At 42.0% G+C, this 21,710-nt stretch overlaps 1 protein-coding gene across 1 annotated transcript; it reads left to right on the forward strand.

Annotated features, from left to right (window-relative positions):
• Positions 1-273: 273 nt before the first annotated feature.
• On the forward strand, positions 274-16,150 carry LOC130294139 (hepatic and glial cell adhesion molecule-like). The gene is made up of 7 exons (XM_056543635.1): positions 274-604; positions 5,384-5,506; positions 7,351-7,677; positions 9,152-9,421; positions 12,135-12,428; positions 12,568-12,810; positions 15,774-16,150. The coding sequence occupies exons 1-7, from the start codon at positions 565-567 to the stop codon at positions 15,821-15,823; spliced, it is 1,347 nt and encodes a 448-aa protein (XP_056399610.1). The 5' UTR covers positions 274-564; the 3' UTR covers positions 15,824-16,150.
• The last annotated feature ends 5,560 nt before the right edge of the window (positions 16,151-21,710 follow it).

Below are 21,710 nucleotides of genomic sequence, written 5' to 3' on the forward strand. Positions count from 1 at the left end.
GGTCCAAGAGGTTCGTTGGTCTCTGGGGTCACTGGCTGGGGAACCCAGTTCTATATTATGCATTGCATAAGGACAAGAAGCCATTACTTACTGTAGATTTTGAGATCGTAGTAAACAATGTCAGCGCTGAAGTCGTCTTCATTAAACACAAAGAGACTATAATGCCCTTCATCCACGTAGGTCAGGTTGTCCAGTCTCAGGGTCCCATTTTCGGACAGGTCACATCTATCACCATACTGAGGATTGCAGTGAGGAGGTTCATCATCAGAGACCTGAGCCACCAAAGTGACATCTCCAGTCTCTCCAAGCAACCACTGTATACGATGATTTTTAGGGATGGGGACGGTTACTTCAAAGTCCATGAATCCTCCATAAGTTCCATTTACCACATATGTAGTTATGGCCAGTCCTGGGTTCACTGAAATGTATAAAAGCAATATAAAAGAGAATGTCATGTTACAACTTACAATGTATCCATGATAAATCGTTCTTTGCTGTCTTACCCAGGCTGAAGATGAACACCATCCAGTGGAGAGGAACCTGGCCAAGGTCCATTTGTTTGTAATGTTTCAGTTGAGGGTTTCTTGGAGATTATATGCACCAGGTAGCTGTGCACACACTAAATAATATATACCTGTGTAATGTTCATTTATTCACGCACTAAATGTCCCAAAGTTCTTGGTTGGCTTCAGATCCCTCCAGCAGGTAAAATACGGTACTGCAACAAACAAATGATTCCACTTCGCTTTAAGACAAGTTCTTACTTTATAACAGGAAATTCCCTAAAATAATCTTTACATTGGAATTAATTCTTTTACACACATTGGCAAGAACTGACAATAAAACAGGACCAATACTTGTGTTCTGCTGAATTACAGGTACAATAGGCTAACTGCATAGCTGGGGAATAGGCTTAAAGGGGTACTCCGCCCATAAACATCTCATCCCTTATCCAAAGGTTAGGGATTCGATGTCTGATTTCAGGGGTACGGCCGCTGGGACCTCTAGTGATCTCCTGCGCAGTACCCCAGTGATCCGGTGCACAGAGCAAACTTCGCTCCGTGCCGGATGACGGGACTACTGTCACGATTCGGCTGGCTGGAGGTGGATCCTCTGTGCCAGAGAGGGATTGGCGTGGACCGTGTTGGTGGACCGGTTCTAAGTTGCTACTGGTATTCACCAGAGCCCGCCGCAAAGCGGGATGGTCTTGCAGCGGCGGTAGCAACCAGGTCGTATCCACCAGCAACGGCTCAACCTCTCTGACTGCTGAAGATAGGCGCGGTACAAGGGAGTAGACAAGAGCAAGGTCAGACGTAGCAGAAGGTCAGGGCAGGCAGCAAGGGTCGTAGTCAGGGGCAACGGCAGGAGGTCTGGAACACAGGCTAGGAACACACAAGGAAACGCTTTCACTGGCACAATGGCAACAAGATCCGGCAAGGGAGTGCAGGGGAAGTGATGTATAAATAGGGAGTGCACAGGTGAACACACTAATTAAGCCAACTGCGCCAATCAGTGGCGTAGTGGCCCTTTAAATTGCAGAGACCCGGCGCGCGCGCCCTAAGGAGTGGGGCCGCGCGCGCCGGGACAAGACCGACGGGGAGCGAGTCAGGTACGGGAGCCGGGATGCGCATCGCGAGCGGGCGCCTCCCGCATCGCGAATCGCATCCCGGCTGAGAGAGACATTGCAGCGCACCCGGTCAGCAGGTCTGACCGGGGCGCTGCAAATGCGAGGAAGTTGCGAGCGCTCCGGGGAGGAGCGGGGACCCGGAGCGCTCGGCGTAACAACTACCACAGCTGTCACGCCCTCTACCATGGACATGAATGGAGGGGGACGTGACATCACGAAAACGGAAGCTCCAAGCTTCCACGTTCAGAATGCCGCGGGTACCTGCCCGGAGATCAGTGGGGGTACTTTTGGCCAGACCCCCCCACGAACAGAAATCTTATCCCCTATCCATTTTATAGGGGGTAAAATGTTTAGGGGCAGAGTACCTCTTTAATTTAGTTGGTTGATGCTCTTGTCTTAGATGACACGGAGTATATAGATGATATAAAATATACAATGCATTCAGAAACTTTTTGGGAATATTTAGTTATGTTGCGGCCTTGTCAAGTTTTAGTTTTAGATCATTTTTATAAGGAGTGACTTGTGAGAGTCAACGCTCCCTTCTTTCAAACTCTGCACATTGAAAAAGTTGTGAATGTTTGTTAAAAGATGCTATGCGCCAAAATGTTTAACTTTTTATGTCAGAAAATTGTCGCAAAGCCCTTCATGAATAGTATTCTATGTTTAAAGGGGTATTCCAGGCCAAAACTTTTTTTTATATATCAACTGGCTCCGGAAAGTTAAACAGATTTGTAAATTACTTCTATTAAAAAAAATCTTAATCCTTCCAATAGTTATTAGCTTCTGAAGTTGAGTTGTGGTTTTCTGTCTAACTGCTCTCTGATGACTCACGTCCCGGGAGATGTGCAGTTCCTATGGGGATATTCTCCCATCATGCACAGCTCCCGGGACGTGACATCATCATTGAGCATGCATACAAAATGCCAACATCTATGTGTATGTTCCCATACCATGCAAAAGTATAACAAAAAAGAAAAACCAAGGTATTCAGGGACACAAATTTCAATCTTTATTGTTTAGCAAAAAAGACATACATTTAAAAACATTTAAAAAAAGCCACAAAATACCAAGATGGTCCTACAAATACACAACCGGAGGTCCTAGAACAAGGGGTTAATCCCCAAAATTACCTGTATATACAGATGGCTAAAAGAGCCTACTTATAATAACAAAAGTGTCCCAACTAGTGGCTGCACCCAGTAAGGTAATAGCCCTATACATTTGTACACATAGGAAGAGGTTGTTAACTTCACCTTCTAGGGACAGACCAGGACCTCCGTCACCCAACGTTTCGCAATTAAATGCTTCTTCCGGGGCCAAGATTTTTTTTATAGAAGTAATTTACAAATGTCCAACTATATAAAGTAGAGAAAGATAGTGGCAATGGCACCTAACGGTATTTTGAAAGGATGCAATAAATTCAATAATAGAGGTCCCACAAATGTCAAATAATAGTGGTAGTCCATATACATAAAAAATGTCCTGCGTAACAGTGGTGCCTGGACAGAAACAGTGCAATTCAAATAATGCTGGTAACAAAGAAAAAGGGGTCCGGCAACTCACAGTATGACGCTAGCTGCTAATCGACATGAGGTCCGTCCATGGGGTAGGGAAGAGTGTGGGAAGCTCAGGAGGCGATTAACCGGTTGATTTCGTGCACATGCACTTCGTCCGGCCTCTCCGAGTGCCAGTTGATATATATAAAAAAGTTTCTGCCTGAAATACCCCTTTAATCTATGCACTCTTATAGGGACAGAACGTTGATCCAGGGATTTATTCTGATGCCATATTTGGAGTCAGGAAGGAATTTTTACCTCTAGTATGAGGGTTTTTTGTTTTCCTCTGGATCAACTCAGTAGGGACTCATTAGGGTTATAGGTTGAACTTGATGGACTCCGGTCTTTTTTCAACCTTATGAACTATGTTCCTATGTTTCTCTCTCTGCACAAACGGGTGCTACTTTACACTCTCTGTGCCATATTTATGAAGAAGCACTCCGCATTTAGCCCACCACCAGGTTCAGTGTATGTTACTTGTTCTCAATCCAAAGAATTCTTTACATTTTCATCACTTGTTGCATAAGAAAGAGGTTTATTTCTACAATACAATTTAAAATGTGACAGGGTTCTAAGCTGTTCCGGCAAATTCCGGTAGATGCCAGAAACTGGACAACACCTAAAACCCTCTTGGAATTAATTCCTGTCTTATATAACAAGTGATGGTTATGTGAAGAATTCTTTGGATTGGTAACAAGCAGCGACCCTTGAACCTGTGTCGGGTGGGGAGTTACATGGAAAGTGATTCTGGCGTAAACAAGACCACCGGTGTGCGGCCGCCATGATCATTTCTGACCAAGCTCTGTAGGCATTGTGCCTCCCAGTACACAACCGTCGTGGTAAGTGCATTAAAGGGGTACTCCGGCCCTAAGACATCTTATCTCCTATCCAAAGGATATTTTTTAATATTTATCAAAGAATCTTTTTGTACTATGGAAGTATACATTTTATATACATATATTATTTAGAGAAAATAGGGGATAGACAAAGCTCTAAAAAATCATCTATCCCTCTTTTCTCCAAATTGTTTTGATTACAAACCACAAAATTGAAGCAAATGGCCCTGCTCACGGGTAGGTTAAAAACCGTAACTATTTACCCGTGAGCAGCGCCATTTGCCGAGATCCAGTTTTGTGGACAATCCAACTAACTGTCTTCTGTGTTGGCACCTGTGCAATGGATTCCATTTAGGAAAAGATTCTGGCTCCATCATGTTTCTTAGGTGCTCTCCTTTATTAAAGATATGACATGTTAAAATTGCAAAATGGCAGCCAGCAGTATATAAGAACATTAAAGGGGTACTCCCGTGGGAAAACTTATTTTCTTTTTAAATCAACTGGTGCCAGAAAGGTAAACAGATTTGTAAATTACTTCTATTAAAAAATCTTAATCCTTCCAGTACTTTTTAGGGGCTGTATACTACAGAAGAAATGCTTTTCTTTTTGGATTTCTCTGATGTCACGACCACAGTGCTCTCTGCTGACCTCTGCTCTCCATTTTTGAAACTGTCTAGAGCAGGAGAAAATCCCCATGGCAAACATATGCTGCTCTGGACAGTTCCTAAAATGGACAGCAGAGGTCAGCAGAGAGCACTGTGGTCGTGACATCAGAGAAATCCAAAAAGAAAGGCATTTCCTCTGTAGTATACAGCCCATAAAATGTATTGGAAGGATTAAGATTTTTTTTATAAGAAGTAATTTACAAATCTGTTTAACTTTCTGGCACCAGTTGATTAAAAAAAAAAAAAAAAAAAGTTTTCCACGAGAGTACCCCTTTAATGCAGAATACAGGGCACTGATCATGTGCATGCTCCTTTTTGTGTGAACCCCAAAATCAAGTTGACATTCCTACCTAAGCGGGGAATTTGCCTAGTTATGCATCACTATGCATCCTGTCCCTTTAATGCTACATACCTGCCCTTTAGGAGTCTCGGAAAGCTGCACGACAACCCCCATTGGAGCTGTGATGTCTACTATTTGCCTTCCACCTACCTCACGTGTAGGGATTTGGTTGACAATCTTTCTTTAGCTGCCTGACATTAGAGCTTGGCATGCGTTTCATGGAATTAGGTAGTCATGCTCTTTTACGTAATTCCTACTTTGGTGTATTTTTTAGGTGTGTTTTTGGCAGGGATTAATCTGAAATCGCAATCTTATGTTATAATAGATAAATAATTCCATGAGTAATCCTCATTTTATAGAACATAAAACAAGACAAACTACTAGATCATACCTGGTGCAGAGACACAAAGTCTTGTTACCCATAATGGAGAGAGCCCCAAGACTTCCATTCATGCTCCCACTCATACTCCTGGTGGCTTCAGGTAAGGATTGCTGCATATTTTGGGAATATTCTGGAAAATCATACTAGTGGTTCTTAAATATTTCTTAAGTAACTTTGCCAATATAACTGGAGAACTATGGCTCCTAGAATTCTAAAATCATGGTGGACAGTGAGAGGGCTACACGCACTTCTGCGTTATTCAACACATACTTATAATGGACAACCCCTTTTAATTCAGCCCGGTCCCGTGCATCTAGGTGATTGTGGGGGTCCACTGGAAGGACCTCCTTCTACGTTGAAGATAATATATCTCTTGCATGCAATGTCAATCCTTATAGAACACTCAATATCCATAAGCTCCTATGGACATAGGACAAGTAGAAATATATATATATATATATATATATATATAGTAAATTTGAGTAGCCGTATTAGTCCTGTGATGCAGATGCAAATCATAAAATGTAATCATAAAACAGATTGGTTGCTATGGGCAACTGGATAACTTTTTCTCTGCACGGGTTTTGATAAATCCCCCCCCTCTATCTCGATGTAGTGGGAATTTTCACATGTAAAAATAATCATTCTCTAGAATTTCAGCCCCATTTTTTAAAATTTTTAAAATTAATGTTTTATTCACGTTTCATACATGTTTGCAGACAGAAAAGCTGAAAGAACAGATCAGCAGAACAATAAACATAAAAAATCTGATTGTCAGGGTATGTTCACACTACGCAATCTCCTCTCCACCAGCGGAGATTCCATCTGGCGGCCACCGCCGGTAGGACCACCGTTGACGGTAACGCAGTGCGCACGTCATTCATTCAGTTCATTCTTTCGTTGGATCAATTCCATCATGTGAACGGGTACAGGGAAGACATGTTCACACCAATGCAAAAGTTCACACTGCGGAATTCCCGAGCGCAATTCCTCTCGTGCGAGGAAACTCCGTAGTGGGAACACGAAATCAGAATGAAAATAGAATCAGAATCAATGGGAGCATCTCGCGGTGTAGGAACATATATATATATATGTGTAATGTTATGCCAGTGTTCCGTACAGCGTGTCTCCAGCAGATGCAAAACTACAACTCCCAGCATGCCCGGACAGCCGAAGGCTGTCTGGGCATGCTGGGAGTTGTAGTTTTGCAGCAGCTGGAGGCTCCCTGTTTGTAAAACACTGTGTTATGCTTTCCTATGCACTGGCCTACAACTGTAAGTAGGTGGGAGCATTTTATATATATATTTATACATATATACAGTATATATAAATATATATATATATGTATATTTATACATATATATATATATATATATATATATATATATATATATATATTGGCAGAAATGTATCACATGCCAAGGTAGGTGCCCATATGAACTAATCAGATTCCAGCTCCTCATTAGTGTTGAGCAGCATAGGCCATATTCGAATTCGCGAATATTCGCGAATATATGGACGAATATTCGTCATATATTCGCGAATATTCGCATATTTGTAATATCCTCGGTTTATTTTCGCATGCGCGGAAAATCGCGTATGCGAACATTTGTGTAAAAATTTACATAAACAAAAATTCGCATATACGAAAATCGTGTATACTAATTTTCGCATATGCGAAAATTCGCACGCCAGTCTCACACAGTAGTATTACAGCCTTCTTTACACCACACAAGCTGGAAGGAGAGAGGGATGATCACTGTGATGTGTACTGTGAAAAAACAAACAAAAAAAAAATGAATATTCGTAATTACGAATATATAGTGCGATATTCGCGCATAATCGCAAATTCGCGAATATGCGATATTCGCGAATAAAATTCGCTTTGCGAATATTCGCGAGCAACACTACTCCTCATCTCTCTATGTGCATTTTCCATTACAGGCATAGTGACTCCTGTCGTATCTATGTTTCCGGTCAATGGAAGGCTTGGGTATTCGGTAGATTTTGATATACCCGTCCCCCTGCCCACTGAACACAGAATATACTGGAATTTCGGACATGCCGGACAAGTTACTGTCATTACAAAACTGGCATCGGGCGATAATCCGATGTACCATCCTCTGTATAGAGGGAGGTGTCAACTATTCAACAACGGAACTTTGAGGCTGAACAATATCTCGTATGCAGATCAAGGCACATATAAATTGAAATTATTTAATCCTAGTAATTTCACTTCCTATATTCAGGACTATCGGCTGGGTGTCTACGGTGAGTATTTCTTTTATTGTAGTTTGTTTGTAGCATTACCGCTGCACAATAGGGTTAGCTGTGACCACCCCTGGCAGGTCATAGGGCCGCCATATTAGATGCTCAAGGAACAGCGGATCAGGGTTACCAATGTTTGGCTATTTCTTTTCCAATATAGGTGCCAATGCTCTTGATGTTGCTTGGAAGGGGTTGGCTGGGGTATGAAAATATATTCAAATACACTATTAGGAAATTCTGAGGTTCTTAGAGGTTGGTGGGCCAATTTTAAGACCCTTAAATCAGCGAGAGTGTAGAGTGGCTACGAAGAGGGTCTCTCTCTTTCTCTCTCTGGAGGACTCACTAGATACATGTATAGGTTCATACTAAGTTTTGTACTTTCGGTTCCCGTATACGGCTGGGAGGAGGGGGGGCGGGGCTTAATCCCGCACTCAGCCGTATTCGGGAACCGTATTTAATGCATGTCTATGAGCCGACCGGAGTGAACCGCAGCCTCCGGTCGGCTGCGTTTTCGGCCGTATGCGGTTTCCCGACCTCAGGCTAAAACGTTGTCGACCGCGTTTTTGCCTACGGTCGGGAAACCGCATACGGCCGAAAACGCAGCCAACCGGAGGCTGCGGTTCACTCCGGTCAGCTCATAGACATGCATTAAATACGGTTCCCGAATACGGCTGAGTGCGGGTGCCGCGATTAAGCCCCTCCTCCCAGCCGTATACGGGAACCAAAAGTACAAAACGTAGTGTGAACCTTACTTGGACAGCTCATTGTTTTCACGAGGCACCATGTAATGTGTTGTTCTGAATGATCTAGTTTTCAGCTTTAAAGGGGTACGTACTCCAATGGAAAACATTTTTTAGATCAGCTGGCACCAGAAAGTAAAAAATATTTGTAAATTACTTCTATTAAAAAATCCTAATCCTTCCAGTACTTATCAGCCGCTGTATGATCCACAGTGCTCTCTGCTGACACCTCTGTCCATTTTAGGAACTGTCCAGAGTAGGAGAAAATCCCCATAGAAAACCTATCCTGCTCTGGACAGTTTCAGTCTCACTGTGGTGAGACAGAAAAGAAATAAAACAAAAAAAACAAAAAAAAAACTTGCTGTGGATCATAAGAGCAGCTGATAAGTACTAGAAGGATTAAGATTTTTAAATAGAAGTAATTTACAAATCTGTTTAACTCTGGCACCAGATGATTTAAAAAAAAATGTTTTCCAGTGGAGTACCCCTTTAAAGTGTTCCTGTCACAGAGACGCGTCAAAAGTTTTGATTAGTCTGGGTTCTCAGTCAGTAGAATGTACGATCTCCGTCCTGTGGCCCCATAAACTTATAATGGGGCCACAGGACTGAGATCTCTGTGAACCGGGGAGTGAAGTGCGCTACCTCACGCTTCTACCTGCTCGTTCTCCTCTTTCTAAAAATGACAAGAACACTTTAATTCTTGGTAGAATAAATAAGTATTTATGTTTTTTTTATAGAAATACTCAGCACCCCAGTTCTCAGGTCTACTGGTCGTCTTGTTACTGGCACCAACGTGACCCTCCAGTGTGATGCCGGAGTTCAGAATGTGACTACTTACACTTTTTACCGTGATCAGACTCCTATCTGCTCTGAGCCCAATGTGATCTGCAGGGGATCATCCTTGTACTTCACACCAATAAGTGAGAATGACAGTGGATCCTACACCTGCAACATCCAGAACCCCATCAGTAACAGCACCAGCCATCCCACACAATGGACTGTATATAGTAAGTATCGGTAAAATAGTCACCACACTCTGTATAAATTAGAAGGGCAGATAAGAAACTTTTTAAATAAATCTTATTACAGAAAAATGCCCCATGCCCCTTTTTCCTCTAATCAGGCTTCTTCACCCCCCCCCCCCCTTCCTCATCTCTACATTTACAATCTAGGAACAAGGGATGGGGAGGAGGAGTGAGATGCAGAGTAAGGTAGGTAATAGAAGTTGTTTTATCACACTCCAGTGTTGTATTCACAGCTTATACTGCCCAGGACTGCTCTATAATATTCTCTATACTGCCGCTGCTTCTGAGGTTGTATATGGGAGACATCATAGTGGCTAGTCTCCATCCACTAGCTCAAGGACAACTAAAAATTAGACATGTAGCTTGCAGAATTGGCGCTGCTGGCAAACGTCATATGTGTGTTATATAGTGACCATAAATAGTGCTACTCCTTAGAAACACACACAACAGCTTATATGGAGAAGACATGACATAAAGACATAAACTAAAACTAAAACAAGCTGTAAATTAAACTGTAAGGATGAATTAACATCCACAACACCATAGTCGTTCTTTAAAGGAGAGGAAGGGTCATTACTGCCAAAAGACTCTGAATTCCCTTGTTTATATTTCTAATTGATACAAGTCTTTGGGCAATATCTGTAACAGTTGATGTCTGTAGGCCCCTCTGTATTAGTGCCTTTGTAAATTAGATACTCTTTTTCTTGCTATTGCAAAACCAAGGGCTCTATCTACATTTGAAGGAGAAGTTTAATGCTTAAAGGGGAACTCCGGTGGAAACAAGTTGAACACAAATGTTTTCAAATCAACTGGTGGCTGAAAGATAAACAGATTTGTAAATTACTTCTATTAAAAAATATCAATCCTTCCAGTACTTATTAGCTGCTGTATAAAACAGAGAAATTTGTGAATTTCTTTTCTGTCTGACAACAGTGCTCTCTGCTGACACCCCTGTCCGTGTCAGGAACTGTCCAGATTAGAATCATATCCCCATAGAAAACCTATCCTGCTCTGGACAGTTCTTGACACAGACAGAGGTGTCAGTAGAGAGCACTGTGGCCAGACAGACTTTTTTTCCCCTCTGTAGTAAGTTTTTAGTTCGGCAATCTTCGGCTCTCCCATAGAGATATATGGAGGGGGCATGGCGGGGCATGGCTTCGGGTGGGGGTCGTGACAGACTGCTCTGGGGGAGAGCTGGGCTCAGTACAGACAACCGCGGGGGCCCCCGGCGGTCGGACACCCCGCGATCTAATACTTATACCCTATCCTGTGGATAGGCGATACATTTTCTTTTAGTAATATTGAGCAAAAGACTTCTCCTTAACCTAAGCCCAGGAACTCAGGCAGAATGTAATCCCTTTGGAGCCTCTGGTATCAGGACATCTCTTTCTCTTATAATTACGATATAGTTCAATGAATGGGTACTTCTTTTTGTTCTTTTTTCTGCCTCCTTTTTGAAAAACTGCTCTTGTAGCAGGCTTTCTCCTTTTCTACAAAGGAACTTTTGTAGCAGGCTGTCTCCCTCTCTGCAGAGCAGCTCTTGTAGCAGGCTGTCTAGCTCTATGAAGAAGCTCTTATAGCAGGCTGTCTCCCTCTCTGCAGAGCAGCTCTTTTACTATGCTGCCTTCCTCTTTATAAAGCAGCTCTTTTACTATGCTGCCTTCCTCTTTATAAAGCAGCTCTTTTAGTATGCTGCCTTCCTCTTTATAAAGCAGCTCTTTTAGTATGCTGCCTTCCTCTTTATAAAGCAGCTCTTTTAGTATGCTGCCTTCCTCTTTATAAAGCAGCTCTTTTAGTATGCTGCCTTCCTCTTTATAAAGCAGCTCTTTTAGTATGCTGCCTTCCTCTTTATAAAGCAGCTCTGTTAGTATGCTGCCTTCCTCTTTATAAAGCAGCTCTGTTAGTATGCTGCCTTCCTCTTTATAAAGCAGCTCTTTTATTATGCTGCCTTCCTCTTTATAAAGCAGCTCTTTTACTATGCTGCCTTCCTCTTTATAAAGCAGCTCTTTTAGTATGCTGCCTTCCTCTTTATAAAGCAGCTCTTTTATTATGCTGCCTTCCTCTTTATAAAGCAGCTCTTTTATTATGCTGCCTTCCTCTTTATAAAGCAGCTCTTTTAGTATGCTGCCTTCCTCTTTATAAAGCAGCTCTTTTAGTATGCTGCCTTCCTCTTTATAAAGCAGCTCTGTTAGTATGCTGCCTTCCTCTTTATAAAGCAGCTCTGTTAGTATGCTGCCTTCCTCTTTATAAAGCAGCTCTTTTAGTATGCTGCCTTCCTCTTTATAAAGCAGCTCTTTTATTATGCTGCCTTCCTCTTTATAAAGCAGCTCTTGTAGCAGGCTTTTTCTTTCTCCACAGAGCAGCTTTTATAGCAAGCTATAAAAGCAACTCAAAGAGCACACAATGTTGCTGATGTTATGGGCGTTGTTTCATCCACATGCTATGATCTCATTTTTATATATATATATATATTTTTTTTACCCAAAACTAAGAGTTTCCTGTGGGTCCCTATTGGTTTTTCTCACCAAGAGGTTCACTACCCAAAAGTAGTCTCTGAGTGCCTTTTTATAGGGCAACAGGGGAAGAACTCTTGTGGCAAGACCCGATGTCTCATGAGAACCTGCCTGTAATCATTTACATATCTTATCTCATAGATCTGAAATTAACATAACAATACTCAACCTTCTCTTTACAGCTGCAGTCTCCGGAGTGACACTGACCAGTAACACATCAGAAGAGCTCTGGGCAGGACAGGACTCTGCGTCTCTACATTGCACAGCTCAGGGGTCAGCCATCAACTTATCTTGGAGTCTGAATGGAAATCCAGTGTCTCCAAACCCTCCATATTACATTACTCAGAGTGGTTCTCCTCCCAAGTCAACTCTCACCATCAGCCCCCTCTCTAAATATGACAATGGACCCTTCACCTGTACAGCATCCAACATAGTGAACAGCGAGACCAGCAATGAGCTCAACCTTGATCTGAAATGTGAGTAATATTTTAGATTTATATGGGTAGTGAACAGATGTCCATACACTAATCAAATACCAGACACCTTATTACATAATATAATAATAATAATGCAAAATTGTCCTGACTACACAGTCTATTTTCTTTCATCTCATAGGGTATCCGGAAGGGAACATTGCGTGTACTGCACAAGCCAATGATGAGAATATGCTACAACTCGACTGCTCCTGGCCAGGAGGACAACCGGCAGCAAATGTGACAATGATATTTAATAACATAGAAGAGGCAGGACAAAATGAAATAACCAAAAATGTGGCTTTAAGTCAAAGCACTGAAAAATCCAATCTTACCTGTGTTGGTGATCACCTTGGAAACACATTTGCTTGCTCTTTAATATTTGGTAAGAAGTCAATAATCCCACATGCTGTCTGGAAAATGTAAAATATCTTGAGATATGAGAGATTATAAAGGAGCTTAGATAACTGACATATCTAAATGATGTATGCAAATTGGTGCCTGTTGCTTTACTGTGCAGCCTAGGACAGGGTCAGCAGAGTCACTGCATTATCTTTAAAGGGTTGGGGATTTGAATACTAGTGACAGTTTTATGCTGTGGCTTAATTCCTAACTAAATTTAATAGAAGTAATTTACAAATCTGTTTAACCTTCTGTAGCCAGTTAATGTATAAAAAAAAGTTTTTTCCTGGATAACCCTTTAAAGAGCACCAAATACACTTTTTGTCACCAAATAAACTTTTCTAAACTACCTCAGGCTATGCTCCCTAACTATTCCTAACACTTCTCCCACCCTTAAAAAAATTTCAGAGCTTTAACCCCTTCCCTCTTTGGCGATTTTTCATTTTTGCACTTTTATTTTTTCCTCCTCACCTTCTAAAAATCCTAACACTTTCAATTTTCTACCTAAAAATCCATAAGAGGGCTTGTTCTTTGTGCCAACAATTTTACTTTGTAATACCATTAATAATTTCACCACAAAATCTGTGGCGAAACCAGAAAAAAAATATTTGTGGGGCAAAATTTGGTAATTTTTAGCGGCTTCCGTTTCTATGCAGTGCAGTTCTCGGTAAAAAATTGCACCTTATATTTAGTCTGTAGGTCCATACGGTCACAAGGATGCCCAATTTATATAGGTTTGATTTTATTTTACTACTAAGAAAATGATAACTACATGCACCAATATTAATACGTTAAAAAATGTCCTCTTCTGACTCCTATAACTTTTTTATTTTTCCATATAAGGGGGGGTATGAGGGCTCATTTTTTGTGCCGTGATCTTAAGTTTCTAGCGGTACCATTTTTTGTTTTGATCGGACTTTTTTATTCATTTTTTTATGGTATAAAAAGTGACCAAAAATACGCTATTCATGACTTTGGAAGTTTTTTTTACGTGTACGCCATTGACCGTGCAGTTTAATTAACGATATATATTTATAATTTAGACATTTACGCAAGGGGTGATACGACATATGTTTATTTTTATTTACACAGTTTTTTTTTTAATTGGAAAAGGGGGGGGGGGGTGATTCAAACTTTTATTAGGGAAGGGGTTAAAATCACATTTATTAACTTTCCCCCCCCCTTTTTTTTGCAGTGTTATAGCCCCCATAGCCCCCTATAACATTGCATACACTGATCTCTTACACTGTTCACTGCTATGCCATAACATAGCATTGATCAGTGTTTCTGCCACTTGACTGCTCCTGCCTGGATCTCAGGCATGGAGCAGCCATTCGGCGATCGGACAGCGAGGAGGCAGGTAGGGATCCTTCCTCATGTCCTGCAGGCTGTTCGGGATGCTGCGATTTCACCGCGGCGGTCCTGAACAGCACCACTGAGCTAACCGGCAATGTTTACTTTTGTTTAAGACGCGGCGATCAAGTTTGATCGCCATGTCTAAAGGGTTAATGCCGGACATCAGCCCAATCAGCATTAGCCGTGGGTCCCGGTTGCTTATAGCAACCGAAACCCTACAGGTATGATGCGCGCTTAGCTGCTGCAAATGGACGTGAATGTACGTCCATTTGTGTTAAGGGGTTAAAAAGCTCTATATCTTACCTTTCTGCTTGCTCACATAGTGAAATCTCCCAGCAGAAGAAAGTGGGTGTTTCCCAGCAGGTATGACATCACTGAAGCCTGCTGGGGGACCACCTCCGCCCTCACATCGTTTCAGCGCTGTGATGAATAGAAGACCTCAAGCTCTGTGCAGTAGCTTTCAGTCTGTGTATCTTTCAGTGAGGCTCTTTGCAGCTGTCAATCAAGCTCAGTGCAGAGGAACACTTTCTGAGTTTGGTCTCCTGCCATTACAAGCATTTTGACCAGACAGAATGTGTTCTGGCCAAGAAGGGAGACCCCTGGTGGCCAGAAGTATACAGCAAAAAAACTATCATAAAACTTTTTTGTTTGTTAATGGAAGCTAATTACAAAAGTTATTTATTTGGCATAAGGAATCAAATATTAAAAATCATGTTTAATGACAGTGCCCATTTAAGTATTGACTTTCCAAGTCCAAGAACTGTAACAAGAATAGCGACACTAAACACACGGATAAGGTCATTGTGTCCATGGGAGTGGGCTATGCTCCATCTTCCTAAAGACTGTAAAAGTCTATGGATAGTCTTCTGACTATTATCTGACCTCCACTGCCAAGGAAGTGAGTTCATCCCATATGGCCACATTCAGGAAATCTCATTTTTTCTCTTCTGCAGGCTGTCTTTTCTAATCAATAAAAATAACCGTAGATGAGATTATCCCTTAAAACAGGTACTCTGGTGGAAATTATTATTATTTTTTTTTTTTTTAAATCAACTGATGCCTGAAAGTTAAACAGATTTGTAAATTACTTCTATTAAAAAATCTTTATCCTTCTAGTACTTTTTAGCAGCTGTATGATACGGAGGAAATTCTTTTCTTTTTTTAATTTTCTTTTTCTCTTTTCCACAGTGCTCTCTGCAGACACCTGATGCCTGTGTCAGGAACTGTCCAGAGCAGGAGAAAATCCTCATAGCAAACCTATGCTGCTCTGGACAGTTCCTGACATGGACAGAGGTGTCAGCAGAGAGCACTGTGGACAAGACAAAAAAGAAATTCAAAAAGCAAAGAATTTCCTTTGTAGCATACAGCTGCTAATAAGTACTGGAAGGATAAAGATTTATTTAATACAAATGATTTACAAATCTGTTTAACTTTCTGGCACCAATTCATTTAAAAAAAAAAAAAAAGTTTTCCAACGGAGTACCCCTTTAAATAGTATACACAGTCAATACTCAACCTGAGTAAGGTGTAAATTTTCGTAGAAATACAGTATATTCCGGAAAACTAATAACTGCATTTTTTTTCTATCAGGAACGCCACTCGATCTGCAACAAACAGGAAAAAGTGAAGCTGTGCCATAAACCTCCTCATGCCGTAGGCTACATGATGTCATCTCCACAACTATATGGCATGGAGACAGATCAACAACGACTTCTATGCATTATACAGCAAGTCTCTAGGGTGAAGGCGACCGAAATACGTAGAGCATGTAGAACATTATGGGGAGCCAGGGTCTTATTACTGTTCCCTTCCTTACAGTCGAACAACTATTTTTAGATGCTGTAAGCTGGTGGGGTATATAGATACTTGTATGGGATGTGTCTATTTGCATTATATATCAGTATCATTTTCAGTGATCTGGTCAAAAACAATTGTAACGAATGTAAAGTCTAAAATAAAACAATTTAAAGTGGTATGATCTAAGATGTGCATGAACTGCACCATTTTCTGCATGTAGTAAACTTTTCTATCATGATGTCATCACTGGACCTCATTGCAAATGGTTCAGGCTCGATGTTTTTCTTATAGGAACAAATAAAGAAATGGGCTTCCCGTGCGCAAACAACGCACTGTAAGATGAAGGGAGTCTCTTGTTGCCAATCACATGGTACAATCAGACACAGGAACAGGATAGATTCGTAGATGCGTCCTTAGTAGATGATATGTGACCTTTATATAGGACATTGGTCTCAAACTGTGGCCCTACAGGTGTTGCAAAACTTCAACTCCCAGCATGCCCGGACAGCCGTTGGCTGTCCGGGCATGCTGGGTGTTGGAGTTTTGCAACACCGGTAGGGCAACAGTTTGAGACCATTGATTTAGGAGGTATGCCTGGGATTAGCATAACCAAGGCTCACTAAATGTTAGTCTCCTCAGAAAAAGCAGGTCTGAGGGACAAGATATGTAGCTATGGCTAAACCCAGGATTAACTAACACTGACTAGAAAAAAAGTTAGGTCCACCTCTTTTTCCTGGGAGAGGAGGGAGGACTTGGGACTGGTTTTTGCATGTAATGGCTAGGAGTTGACATGTGACCAAATCAATCATTCATCTGTACAAGAAATGCAATACAAAACATTAACTCTGTGCACACCGTAGACCTCAGACTATGCTTTAGACTTGTGAAGCAAGAAAGAAAATACATTTATATTGCAGCAAAAACATTGGAAATGCCAAACAAAAATGTGTACACACAACTCTCCAGTACCTATAATACACTTATTATAGTATAATACATAATATGAATTCAAGTAGAGAAAACAGACATGGTCGCACATTCACAATATGTATTTTGGTGGATGTGAGGCTGTGTGGATGTGCGGCTGTGTTTCTCTTTGTGTTGTATAATACATAATATGCATCCAGCAACTTGCTATACCTCTACTATTTTCTGATGGGTAGTAACTGGAGATGCTGTTCTTGGCCACCACACATTCTTGCTTCCATAATGTACTTTAGAAACAGGCCAGAGGGGAAAAAAATTGGTGTTTGTGCTTCTTAAGATGAGTTTTCTAGTAAATTAAATTATTTGGAGATACTGGGGTTTATTTACTAACGTGATCCCGACTTTTTTCTGGGGTTTTGCTCACAATTTGCGACCAAAGAATAAAAAACCCTCCATTTTACAGGAAAAACCAGAAAGGGGGCGTGGCCACAGGAGAAAGGAGGCATGTTCCTGACAAAGGGGGCGTGTCCCTGACTGTTTTGAAAAAAAAAATATATATATATATATATATAAGGTTTATACGGTTAATAAGGTTATAAATATATAAGGTTTCCACAGAAAATGTGGTGGATTTGAGCTGGGAAAAACCTGACAGATGAAAGTATGTGTAAGAAGCAAAATATAGGGAAAAGTGCAAAAAGTAGGGAAACATTCGTAAACATCTTGGGAAAATACCTGTCAGGAATCAAAACCCACAAAGAAAACTACACTCCACTATTAGTAAATAAACCCCACTGAGTGATCGGAGATTTTTGCCATCTTTACTTTGGTACCTCACCCCTGTATTAAAGGAGATGTCCGGTGTGGACTATTCCTATTCCATCCTGCCCGGGCTGCAGAAAAAGAGAAAACAAACTTCCACTTACCTTCCTACGTTCCACCGGAGCTCCGCAACAGCTGATCGGTTGGCCGGCTGTCTACTTCCTACTTCCTTTAGCCGGGGACATCACACGGCACTTCAGCCTATCACCGGCCACAGCGATGTCCCACTTCGACCGTTGATAGGCTGAAGCACAGTGTGACGTCCCGGGCTAAAGGAAGTAGGGAGCAGACAGACGGCCAACCGATCAGCTGTTGCGGAGCTCTGGGGGAATGTAGGAAGGTAAGTGGAAGTTTGTTTTCTCTTTTTTTGCAGCCCGGGCAGGATGGAATAGGAATAGTCCGCACCGGACATCTCCTTTAACTATTGTATAAATTATGTAGGGACAGTTTTAGAAGTCGATGCAGAGTATGACTGGCGTCCATCACTGGCTTTCTTCACTTACGTCTTACATCAAATGTTTTAGGGTGTTTCAGGCTAGCCATATACCTTAGACTATGGCAAAACATGGCCTATCAAAGTTTCATATAAATAAGTATGAATGCCCAAGAGTTATACATACTGTACCAGACTAAGGTGGCGGATCATAGTTAGTTTTTAACTATAAGAAAAACCCACAGTGCGCTAGAGCTTGGTTTGGCATGATTTACCGAATGCGGCTAATCTTGCCAAACAATGGGTTTTTCAGCCACGGTTGTCCGAAAAAAAAAATGATCATGGCGGATTAGACTTTCAGCAGACATAGTACGCATTTGAAAACTTTAAAGACCATTTACATTTCACTATGTTGTCCCTTGTGCTCAAATAAGAAAAAAAATCAAGTTCCCCACCATCATTCTGCATTCGATGCCCCATAATGACAAAGTGAAAACAGGATGTTAGAAATCTCTGCAATTTTATTAAAAAGAAAAAACAAAGTTTGCAGTGACATAAGTATTCGGACCCTTTACTCAGGACTTAGGTGAAGCCCCTTTGGCAGTGATCACAGCCTCCAGTCCTCTTGGGGATGAGGCCATAAGGTTTACACACCTTGATTTGGAGATTTTCTGCGATTCTTCTTTGCAAATCCTCTAAAGCTCTGTCAGGTTGGATTGTAGACCTTCGGTGGAAGCCATTTTTAGGTCTCTACAGAGATGTTCCATTGGGTTCAAGTCAGAGCTCTGGCTGGGCCACTCAAGGACATTCACAGAGTTGTCTCTAATCTGATCCTGTGTGATCTTGGATGTGTGCTTAGGGTCATCGGGATGGATTTATCAAGACCTGTGCTGAGGAAAAGGTGACCAGTTGCCCATAGCAACCAATCAGATTGCTTCTTTCATTTTCAGAGACCTTTTAAAAAAGGTAAGAAGCAATCTGATTAGTTGCTATGGGCAACAGGTTAACTTTTCCTCAGCACACGTCTTGATGAATCTTCCCCATTGTCTCTTTGGAAGGTGAAGCTTCTACCCACTCTGAGGTCCAGAGCACCTTGGATCAGGTTTACATTAAGAATATCTCTGTACTTTGCTTCATTCAGCTTTCCTTTTACCCAGACCAGTCTCCTTGTCCCAGCCGCTGAAAAACATACCCACAAAATTATGCTGCCACCTCCATGGTTCACTGTAGAGATGGTATTGGGCAGGTGATAAGCAGGGCCTCCAGACATGATGCTTAGAATTAAGACCAGAAACCTTAATCGTGGATTCATTAGATTGATGGAATAATTTTTTTGTTATTCTAACATAAGAAAACATAACAAAATGTGGAAAAATTAAAAGTGTCTAAACCTTTTCCAAATGCATTGTAAGTTTACTGTCAGATATAGCAGAAGATAGTTAACACTTGACTTACAGATCATAGTCGACCAAAAATGGGCCATTTTTGGCAGATCATAATCTTAGATATATGATCAGCCTTAGGCAGTATTCACACAAAGATTTGTTCCCCTGAGGCACAGATGTGGTAGCCTGGGGAAGTAGGGTATATGGGGTGTAGTTGTGCAGTGAATAAAGGGTACCACAACCAGAAGAAAAAAGAGTTTGCACACTACCGCTTCAATAAAATATAAACCAACTGGATACAACAAGTGAGGGCCTCCGAGCTTAGGCCGAGCAACCATACAGGGAACAATACACACCACAGATACTTGGGAGCACTACTAGTCTCAATAATGACTATTAACCATGTCTCATCTATGTAAGTGGGGTACCTTTCCTACGCCTCTTCAGGATAAAGTGCAAACTGCTACAAACCTCAGATAAAGGTGCAGGATATCCTGTTGGAATAAGGTGCCTAACTGGACATAAGTCCTAGTCTTAAAGTGCATGGTGCTGTAAACATAGTCTGTAAGTAGGATCTAAAATGCCAATATCTTACCCATTTGTGTATTGCTCCACCGTCCCCTAGTGACTAAAGGGTGTTTGGTTAACCCTTTCTATTCGTGACGCCAGGGTGAGGGGTGCTCTGTAATGCTTGTCCAACCGCCACCCTTCCCAAGAGCGATAGGGAGGTCTAGAATAATTGAATGTCCACAACCGGAGAGTTTGCTGAAAACAGTTGGAACTTTACTGAATATTTTATGCAAGCTTCAAAATCGAAACAGTCTCTATACAGGAAAAGTCTCTTAGAGATTGACAGTGGTTGGGGCCTTAAACGTTTTAGAGTCCGTAGACTGATATGCGCTGTTCCACTGGATTTAGGGGATTTAGTTTTGGTCCAGTAGTCATGCTAGCTTTAGCGGGATTTAGTTTAGGACTCACGGTTTAGTTTAGGCTGAGGCCGGCAGGTTTTCTGGCCTAGCTTGTCTTTGAAAGTTGTGCAGATCCATCCTGCTAGTCCGGCATCCACGAGAGCAGCAACCCAAGAGAGCGATAATTGGCTACAGCTCCCTTATATGGGCAGGGGCTGGACTAGAGCAAATTGGTCCAATACTTCTGTCAATCATCTTTACAAAGAGTTATGGGTAACATGTGACCCAAGGACCTCCAAAGGTCCTCCAACATACCATAGAGGAATTAACACAGTCACATGACCGAAGGTCCTGCGACGCTATCAAGGTAAGCACATAAACATTATAAAATTAGAGAAGGAGGAGGCGACTAGGGGCTGTCCCACCTGTGGGACCCTACCTGAACGTAGTAACTCTGACTTTGGGGAACACCATACAAGGTACGGTATGCAATACGGTACTGGGACACCAAACAGACACCAGGGAAAACTGTTAAAATGGGATGCCTACATATCCATGCTTGGACAGCCATGGGCCCCATTCATTACAATGGCCCGAGTGTAGACAGCTAGTGACCACATTGGGGTCATTTTCTAAACATATCAAATTTTTGTCTGCAAACCACACTTTTCAGTCAGAGCTTAAAGGGGTACTCCGCTGCTCAGCGTTTGGAACAAACTGTTCCGAACGCTGGAGCCGGCGTCGGGAGCTTGTGATATCATAGCCATGCCCCTCATTAGGTCACATCCCGCCCCCTCAATGCAAGTCCATAAACTTGCATTGAGGGGGCGTGGCATGATGTCATGAGGGGGTGGGGCTATGAAGTCACAAGCTCCCAACACCGGCTCAAGCGTTCGGAATAGTTTGTTCCAAATGCTGAGCAGCGGAGTACCCCTTTATATATGGATACACTCGGAAAATGACCCAAACATAGTCACTAGGGGGGAGACTTATCGAAACCTGTCCAGAGGTTCTCGGCCTAGCTCAGGGAGCAGGGGGAGCGGCCACGATGTGTGCGAGTACACCGCACATACGCAGCGAATCGCACATTGCAGCAGTATGTCTGCTTGTAGTGGCATAGTGCCGCTCCGAGCAGGCACATCTAAACGCACCCTGTAGGGGTCCTTTGGCAGCAGTTCCGCACCGTAAAATACGCTGTGGATCCACTCATCTGAAATTACCTTTAGGCTAGGTTCAGACTGCGGAATCTCCAGAT

Source organism: Hyla sarda, chromosome 10, assembly GCF_029499605.1.
Source record: "Hyla sarda isolate aHylSar1 chromosome 10, aHylSar1.hap1, whole genome shotgun sequence".
NCBI lineage: Eukaryota > Metazoa > Chordata > Amphibia > Anura > Hylidae > Hyla > Hyla sarda.

Bases quoted from the DNA above. Each gene is read 5' to 3' on its own strand.
- LOC130294139 (XM_056543635.1), top strand. From the start codon at position 565: ATGTTTCAGTTGAGGGTTTCTTGGAGATTATATGCACCAG. The intron at 605-5,383 runs GTAGCTGTGCAC...CTCATTTTATAG, and splicing joins TTGGAGATTATATGCACCAG to AACATAAAACAAGACAAACT. The intron at 5,507-7,350 runs GTAAGGATTGCT...TTTCCATTACAG, and splicing joins CATACTCCTGGTGGCTTCAG to GCATAGTGACTCCTGTCGTA.